General features: G+C 18.1%; 4 protein-coding genes across 4 annotated transcripts in view; 1 reads left to right on the top strand and 3 right to left on the bottom strand.

The window, feature by feature from the left end:
• PGSY75_1133700 (hypothetical protein) overlaps window positions 1–1773 on the bottom strand; it is a gene marked incomplete at both ends in the record, with an annotated part of 3764 nt that extends 1991 nt beyond the window's left edge. Inside the window, 2 exons of the mRNA XM_018786455.1 lie at window positions 1–553; window positions 1342–1773. The exon at window positions 1–553 is cut by the window's left edge and continues 1991 nt beyond it. Coding sequence (XP_018641250.1) covers window positions 1–553; window positions 1342–1773 — 985 coding nt within the window. The remainder of the gene's footprint in view (window positions 554–1341) is intronic.
• Window positions 1774–3280: 1507 nt separating this feature from the next.
• On the top strand, window positions 3281–5395 carry PGSY75_1133600 (hypothetical protein; the record flags this gene model as incomplete). Its single annotated transcript, XM_018786454.1, has 1 exon — window positions 3281–5395. The coding sequence occupies one exon, from the start codon at window positions 3281–3283 to the stop codon at window positions 5393–5395; it is 2115 nt and encodes a 704-aa protein (XP_018641249.1).
• Window positions 5396–5588: 193 nt separating this feature from the next.
• PGSY75_1133500 (hypothetical protein) lies at window positions 5589–6992 on the bottom strand (the record flags this gene model as incomplete). Its single annotated transcript, XM_018786453.1, has 2 exons — window positions 5589–6002; window positions 6228–6992. The coding sequence occupies 2 exons, from the start codon at window positions 6990–6992 to the stop codon at window positions 5589–5591; spliced, it is 1179 nt and encodes a 392-aa protein (XP_018641248.1).
• A 1040-nt stretch (window positions 6993–8032) lies between these two features.
• PGSY75_1133400 (apical membrane antigen 1) lies at window positions 8033–9865 on the bottom strand (the record flags this gene model as incomplete). Its single annotated transcript, XM_018786452.1, has 1 exon — window positions 8033–9865. One exon carries the CDS (start codon window positions 9863–9865, stop codon window positions 8033–8035), a length of 1833 nt encoding a protein of 610 aa, XP_018641247.1.
• Window positions 9866–10000: the final 135 nt, after the last annotated feature.

The following is a 10000-nucleotide window of genomic DNA, read 5'->3' as shown; positions in this document are numbered from 1 at the left end:
TAGAAATAGATGGATTTATACATACAATATCATTTGTTTCATTTTTTCCAAAACATATATATTCTTTTCTTTCAAATGTATAATTATTCATTTTTTTCTCAAATATTAGATGATCTTCATTCTTATGATTCAAACCTCCTTTATTTGAATTATCTTTTTTCTTTTTATCTTCTCCTCCTTTATTATTTATTGGTTTCTTTTCATAATATGTTTCTTCAATAAATATATCAGCAGCCAAATTCTCATCTGTTTGCATATTACAATTTGTTAAAAGCCAAGTATATATCTCATAATTTTTTATTATATCATTCCTAATTATCATATATATTCTACCTAAATAATTCTGACCTTTCTTATCTATAACACCAAAAAACAAAAAATCTTTAACCATACTCTTATTCTTCATCCTATCTATTTCATCATTATTCATCTTAAATATTATTTCTCTCATTCCAGTTTCTTTCAAATTTTCTCTCATCTTATCATACTTGCGAAACTTATCTCTCTGAATCATTTCCATCCATGCCAACTTGTTATTTTCCCATTCCGGATTCTAAAATAAAACAAATAAAACAAAATAAAGCATATATAATATATATGGTATGATGCATACAATATTAATACAAATAAATACATATATATATATATATATATATATATATATATATGCCCCAAGATAAAAATATATTATATACATATAATATTAATTCACGCTGGAAGATATTTTTATAGAATATGCATGTAAATAATATGTTATATTCCAATTTTAATCATAGTGCATATAATATATACATACATAAATATACATATATATATATATATATATATATATATGTTTTGTATAAATTATAGAATATGCATGTAAATAATATGTTATATTCCAATTTTAATCATAGTGCATATAATATATACATACATAAATATACATATATATATATGTTTTATATAAATTGAAATGAAAAAAAATTAAAAACAATATATATATTATTTGTAAATATATATATATATATATATTTTTTTATATTTATTTATAATAATATTAATTATTTATATATTTAAAATATATATCTCCAATTTTGGAGATAATAAGCAAAAAGATATTTAATATATATCTCCAATTTTGGAGATAATAAGCAAAAAGATATTTTTTAATTTGCATGTAATAGGTTTACATATAAAAATGTATGTAGTAAGATATGTAGGCACATATATATAATATATATATTTATTTAATTTATTTTATTTTAATTTATTTAATTTTTATGTCATACTTATGTAATATATATATATAATTTTTTTTTTTTTTTTTTTTTTTTTTTTTTTTTTTTTTTTTTTTTTTACCTCACTAAAATATAAAGAAATTTCCATTAAATCAGATATAGTTAATCTATTAATGATATTATTTATATTTTCGAGAGCCTTTCTTTTTACATCTGAAGTATCAATTTCGTCGTAATATATTATTTGTTCATTTTGAAAAAGTTCTGTTGCATTTTTTTGATTTATAATTTTTATATGGTCCCCATGAGGTTTATCAGAGTTCGAATTTTGTATATAGTTATTTTGTACATTTTTAAAATTTTCAAATTGATTTCTTAAAAAAAAATAACAGTGATATGGTGATTTAAAACTAAAATCATCAAAAACAATTTCACACAAAAAATAATAATTTAAATAATCAAAAGGACCATTAAAATTATCAATTGAGGAATATATACATTCTTCTTTATATTCATTTCCATGAAGTTGAATATTAGCAGGTGCTTCAATCATTTTTGTTGTGCAATATGAAAATATGTATATATTCTTTTTTTTTTATTTTTTTTTTTTTTTTTTTGTGTATATACAATACATATATATATATATTTTATATATGTATTCTAAAAAATCATAAATATTTAAAAATTTATAATTCACCACATATTTTTCTCTTTTAAAAGAAAAAATGTGAGTATTATAATAAATATACGGTGTAAAATATATAAAATTTTGTATTTATAAATATATATATATTAAAGTATATTATAAGCTATGTAAAATAAATAAATAAATATATATATATATATATATATAATATATTTATACATATGTGGAAAAAAAAAATTTTTTTTTTTTTTTTTTTTTCTTATTTTAAATATTTTCTTGTAGAATAATTAATGTTTTATAAATATAAAATGAAAAAAAAAAGAAAAAAGAAAAACAAACAAAATATAAATTACAAATATTCATGTATAACTAAATATATATATATATATATTATAAATATAATTACTTTTTTATTAAATATATATATTAAAGTATTCTTATATAAAATTACACAAGCTTTTATTAATTTATGTATATATGAAAAATTTTCGTTTTATGAATATTTTAATGTTTTTGTAAATTTTACAAAGAAAAAAAAAAAAAAAAGAAATGTGAAATATTAATGAAAATTTATATATAAAAATATATTTGTAATATTATATATATATATGTATAGATTATTATGTATTGATAATATATATATATAAAAAAAAAAAAAAAAAAAAAGAATCATGATATAATATTTCCTTATTTTAAAATCATCATTTATATTTATATAATTGTAAAAAAAAAAAAAAAAAAAAAAATTTTGTTCTCATAAAAAAAAAAAAAATATATATATTTTAAAAATTATATATATATAATAAAAAATAAATGTAAAATAAATAAATATTATATATATAGATAATCATTTTTATATTTTTATGTATATAAAATTAAAATGTATCTTTTTTTTTTTTTATATAAATTACTTATTATATACAAAATATAAAGAAAATATATATTTATATGTATGTAAAAAAAGAAATACAAAATTTTCAAAAAATATTATTTTCTATACATTATATATATATTTTTATATAATAAATGTATCATTTTTTAAGGAATAATATATATAAAATGTAAAAAATGTATTTTTTTTTTGGTATATAACATATAGAAAAAATATATTTTTCATTATATATATAGGATATATATATCTATGCTACCTTTTTGTATTATAATATATATATGTGATAATTAAAAAAAAAAAGGAATACATATATAATAAATAATATATATATATATTTATATATATAATATATTCATATATTGAATTTAATTTTCATTAACACATAAAAAATAAAAACAATTTTTTTTAAATTGTCGTTTTTATTATTTTAAATAAATAATAATTTTTTTTAGTAATTAAAATTTTGCTTTTTTTTTTTTTTTTTATGTCTTATATTTGTTCAGTTTTTTTTTTTTTTTTGATATGGTATTTTTATCAAGAGTAATATTGCATTTATTCTCACATAATGAGAAAAAAAATATGAAGGTGAATCATTGCATGAAAATATCTGGCATAATAAAATGGATGTATAGAAATAATGATATAAAGAAAGATGTTTTGGATAACATGAACATACAAATTATTAATAGTATAAATTATATTGATCCGAATAAAATTATAAATAATCTAATTATAAATAACAATAAAGAAATAAATATGGAGAAAAAAAAAAATTATTTTTTAAAATCTTTAAAAAAAAAAATTTTATTTAATTCCCTCTTACTTAAAACAATATATTTTAAGAAAAATTTTTTTTTTCAATTATATGAATATAATAATGGTAAAAAATATATATATGATAATAACAAATATAATAATAATATAAATATGGTAAAAAATAATAATTCTAAGGAATATTTTGATATAACAAAAACATTTATAAATAATAATACAACAGATAAAGGTGATAATAATAATTTCCCCTTAATTAATAATAATATGTTAGGGAGAAATTTAAAAAGAAAAAAAAAAAATTTATTCTTAAATAATGAAAATGTTATATTTAATAAAAAAAACGCACAAAATTTTAATGAGGAAATTATAAATACTATATCATCTGATAACAAAGATGATCTAAAAAAATCTAGAACTAATCTAGATACTTTATTATATGATGGTGATAATAATAATAATAATATTATTAGAAATTATAAATATAATAAAATATATGATAATTTTAAATTATTCGATTTATCATATAATTATAATAGCTTTTTATTAAATAATATATTAAAAAATATATGTACATATATATATCATTTTAAATTATTAAATAAAATAAATAATGAACAAAATAATGGGTATGAATATATTTCTTTAATATCGATTTCAAAAATATTTCATTATTTCTATGAACTAAATTATGGTTATAAATATTTAGTACATTTTCTAAATGGATTAACGGTTTATAAAATTAAAAAGGAAATAGATATGGAAAATTTGTCATATGAATATATAAAGAGTCATATAAATAATATTGATCATTACAATTATTCTGATGATCATCTTTTTGAAAAAGAAATGTGCATTTCTTCAATTATAAATTATTTGTGTGAGTATGACACAGGCACACAAAAAGAAAAAAATAATATAAATGATAAAAATGAACATATCGAAAAAAATGACCAAAAAAATGTTGATAATTTAAATCATCTTCATCATTTAAATAACATAAGTTCATATAATACTTTAAACAATAATGATCAAAATATTTTTGTACATGCATTTGTATCACATGATAAGAAAAAAACATATATTGTTAATATGAAAGAAAAGTTATTATTACATTATGACATAGATGAATCTTTTTTAAACTATTTTTTAAATATTTTTGGAGAAAAGTATAATGTTGAGAAATTACCATTTATTAGTTACTCTTATTTAATGCATATGTATAGTATGTCAAATCATTTTATTGTTGATTTTTTTTCCATGTGTCCACTTTTATTCGTTAAAAATAAAATACATGCTGATATTAGCATATACATAATTTTATTAAATTCCTGTGTCTTTTTTTTATGTTCAAAATCGTATATGACATCTTTCAGCTCATTTATTATTAATACAAAAAATGAAGGTGAAAAGAATTTAATTTATAGTGAAAATAAATTAATTCAAAATGAAAATTTATCAACTCAAGGGAAAAATGAAACATCTGATGAGCATAGAAAAACATATCAAGACACAGATAATGTCAATAAGGTAAAGGAAAAAATTTATTCTTTTATTGAGCAAATAATAAATTATTTATATATAAATAAAGATATATTAAATAATAATCAATTGTTACATATATTAGAAATATTTTCTTTTATAAAATATAATAAAGCAATGTTTACATATATAATAAATACATTAAGGAATAGTTTATCCATACTAGATAAATACGAAACAATATACCTCCTTCATTCCTTGTCAAATTATTATTTAATTTATAATGATATAAAAAATAATATTTATAAGGAGACACTTAAAAAGGTAGAAGAATATACTCCACAAGAATTAAAACAATTGGAGTGTTATATACAGGTTAAATAAGGAACGGTAAAAAAAAAAAAAAAAAATTATATTTTTTTTTATATAAATTTGTGTGTGCAAAATAACCACAATGAATATAAATTAATTAATACACGTGTATTTGTATATATTTTTAAAATGTAATACATACAAGTATAAATATATATATATATATATATATATATATATATTTATTTATTTATTTACTTATAATTTAATTTTTTTGCTTGAAACGATAATTTGGTTTCATGTCAAAAATTTTTATGAATTTAAAAAAGTAAATTTTATCATTTTTATTTTTTATATTGTTTTTTTCATACATTCCTTTATCCGTATCCAATATTGAATTAAAAACTTTTTCATTTTCTTGTGTTTGTTTTTCTATTTTTATATCTTTAGATTGATTTATATTGTTATTATATATCATATACATTTTATCATCATTATAACGATTAAGTATAGACTCCTTTTCTTTTTCATTAAAAGAATAATTATTTTGCATCCTTTGGTTTAATATACTGTTAATGTATATGTTAAAACTTTGCAAATTGTAAATATTAATATTCTCATCAACTATTAAGTAGTAGGGATAAGGAATAACACTCTCAAACATACATTTTATATCATCCTACAAAAATGAAAAATAAAAAAATAAAAAAAATAAAATATAACTTATATAAATGCATACATATATAAATATATAAATAAATATATATATATATATATATATATATAGGATAACCAATATGATAATGTTCATACATTTAAAAGTGATTATTTTATTATTATATACATATGTATAAATTATATTATATCATATAATATTAGTTTATTATTTTATTTAATTTCTTACCGTTTTTATAATTTTAAGTATCATAATAAATTGATCAAGATTATCAACAAATAAATACATGGGGGAGTTGTGTAACATGGTTGCATAAATATTACGAAATACATTTTTTAAATATTCTTCGTTCATAATATTTTTTTGTTTAATTAAATATATATATGCATTTTTTATTACTTCATCATTTATAATATTACTTATATTTTTTATATGACTTATTAATATTTTCAAATTAGGAAATATTTTTATATTATGTACATCCATTTTATAAGTTATAAGACTATAATAATATTGAGTAAATGCATCATAATAATTATTTGAATATAAAATATGATATTCATTTAAATTGTATAAACATATTTTAGATAAATAAATAGGATTTATATTATAATATAAATTACTACTTTTATAAATATTTTGTAATTCTTCTTCTGATTTATTCAAATATATATTATCTGTTTCTACATATGAATTATTTTTCTCTATATTTTCTTTTTCTCTACATATTTTATGTGAGTATATATTTTTTATATTATATTCGTTTTTATATTGAAATATATCTTTATTTTTTTTGACATTATTTAAATTATCAAAATACCAATCGTATATGCAAGGATAGTACATTTTTTTTCTCTTATAACATTTTAAGGACATAAATAATATACCTGGTTTTTTAAAATGAACAAAATAACTTCCTTTCGACTTTTGATAGTAATATTCTCTGATATAATAATTAAATAATTTTCTTATTTCATTGTAATTTGTTTGCATTCTTTTGTAAAAAATAAAATAAAATAAATGTAACTCAAAGGAGAAGGAATAACTACAAAGCCATTTTTTTTTTTTTTTTTTCTTTTTTGTAATTATATATATAATGTCATATGCCTTATAATTTTATAAATATGGTTAAAAAAATTATAACATAATATATATATATATATATATATATATATATATGTTTATTTATTTATTTATAATTTATATATCCTTTAATTTCACCTATAATGGACATATATTATTGAACACATTTCCCCATAATATATTTATGAACCCTTCATTGTAATTTTATTTTTTAATAAACCAAGTTTATAATATTCTAATCATATATATTTATTTAAGGGACAATTTTATAATATATATATTTTATGATATATAAAATTTGTTATATGTGTGCCTATTTTATAAATGGCACGGAAAACAAAAAAATAAAAAGTATCAATATTTATAAATTTAAAGTTATTATTAATTATTACATTAAAGTTAGAAAAAAAAAAAAAATATATATGTACATATAAATATATATATATATATTAAATGTTTTAAATAATATTATTTTTAAGAAAAGAAAACATATTAAAAATTTTAAAAGCATAAACAAAAATATGTTATACATATATATATATATATATATATATATATAACAATTTTTACGGAGTAAAAGGAGAATGTACATCATGATGCTTTAACTTTAAAGTCACAACATCAAATTGGTTAAGGAAAAAATAAAAAAGATAAATAAATTAGCAAATAATATATATATATATATATATATATATATATATATGTATATTCCTTTATTTAATTCGTGTAACACATAAAACATATATTAAAGAAACAAGATAAAATGCATATTTAGTGAATTATTTTTTTGTGTTTTTAAAACAAAAAATAAATATGAAGAAATCATAGAAACATAAATATATATATATATATATATATATATATATATATATTTATTTATTTATTTATATATGTTAAGAATCAGAGAGAGACTAATTATATCACACGTTGCAATTATTATAGTTAATATTTTAATAGTATGGTTTTTCCATTAGAACTGGTGTTGTATGTGACGCTCTTTTTTCTTCACCCCAAAAAGATGCCTCAGGATCTAACATTTCATCATTTCTTGATTTTGTTTTACCATAATGTTGTGGTTGATCCATTTTATCATATTTCTCTGTATTTCCTTTTCTTTTATAAAGATAAACCATTAAAATAGCTGCTAATATAAAGATAGCAACTGATGCTGCAATTGTAATTTTCATTTTTCCATACGTTGGTTTATTTTCATGCATATAATCATATTCATTTTTATATTCTTCTTTAACTACAACTTCATTATTTGATGTTACTTCTGCTCTTCTTTCTACACATCTACATACATAGAAATTACATGTACTATGACTTACCATTTCTGGGGCACATGGGCATTTTAAACTATCTATATCATTTGAAATAAAAATTCTTGGAGCTATAATTTTTCCATTCCCTTCATTATTATCATTTAAATTAATTAGTCTTGATTCTCTTTCGATTTCTTTCTTTATTTCATCTTTATATATTGAACATGGGAAACTGCGTTCAATTTCTGTGGGATGGGACAAAGCAGTAGTAGCAATATAGGAAGAAGTATTAATTAAACATGTTGGTTTAACATTAAAAATTTCACATCTTTGGGTTATTCTATTATAATTTCCCCAATTATAACCTTTACCATGACTTTTATATCTATCTGCATTAAAAGCACCAGTGGGAAGAAAAGCACTTTTGATCATATTAAGATTATTATTTACGAATCCTTCTTGAATTTTTTGATAATCAGTTAAATTTGGTTCATATTGTTTAGGTTGATCCGAAGCACTTAATTCAAAGACTAGTTTATTACATTCAGAAAGATCATTAGCTGGGAACTCATTTACATGTGGTATTTCTTCACAATTTCCATCTACCCATAAACCGAATTTTGCATCATATACATTTTTATGAGGACAAACAGATTTCCAGTTCTCAACTACATTTTTACTTAGATATATATAGTTTTGAAATGAATTATCTTTTGCTGGTCTAAAACAAAACATGCTGTTTCTATTATTTTCATCCTTATTACAATATCTAGGACCATTATTTTCTTGAGCTGCAATGTATAATATGTAACACGTTTTATTTTTTTCATCATAAACAGCTGGATATTTATAATTTGAATTTTGATCATTATCTGGTACAATAGTTCCTGCATGTCTTGAACATAAAGTCACATCATCTAAATTTTTCATTTCTTCATTATATCTATAAGAATGTCTAATATTCTCTATTAACATTGGTGAAATAGGAGGATTTGTTGAGGGAAAAGCAAAACCTCCATCTTTCAAATTTTGATTTCCAGTAGCTACAGGTTTTAAAAAACTAGTATTTGTATTTTCAATAATTATACCCTTACCAAATACTGGACATTTACCTGATGGAACTCTATATTGAGTTCCAGCTACTTCAACATCTTCTCCTAAATCTACTCTTATACCTGAACCATGAACTTCTTCAATATTATATTTTGCCATATATTCGGTCCATGGATTACTCATATGATTACTTCTTTCTACTTCCTCATTACTTGAATATAAATTTTGTTCATGTGGTACGTGATGGGTGTTTTGGTGATTTAATAAATCTTGGTGATTTGATGATTCTTGGTTTCCTAATGGATTTTGTTCATCTAATGAATTTTCATTATGATTGTTGATTGAACGAAACACATCAACAAGTTGACGTAATGACTCGTCCCTATTTTCCTCTCCTCTTCCAAAGTTTAGCATATAAGTAAACTCAAAGGCGCTCAATAATAATACACAGTATAATTTTTTCATTTTTTTATAATTTATAACAAGTATACATTAATGTGAAAAATTATCAAATAAATTATTATATTTTTAAAATTATATTAAAATAAAAAATATAATAAAATTAAAGATCTAATAACGGATATATCTATTTTTTTTAAA

The sequence above is a fragment of the Plasmodium gaboni genome, chromosome 11 (genome assembly GCF_001602025.1).
Source record: "Plasmodium gaboni strain SY75 chromosome 11, whole genome shotgun sequence".
Classification (NCBI taxonomy): domain Eukaryota; phylum Apicomplexa; class Aconoidasida; order Haemosporida; family Plasmodiidae; genus Plasmodium; species Plasmodium gaboni.
This window is presented reverse-complemented; position numbering and strand designations above follow the sequence as displayed.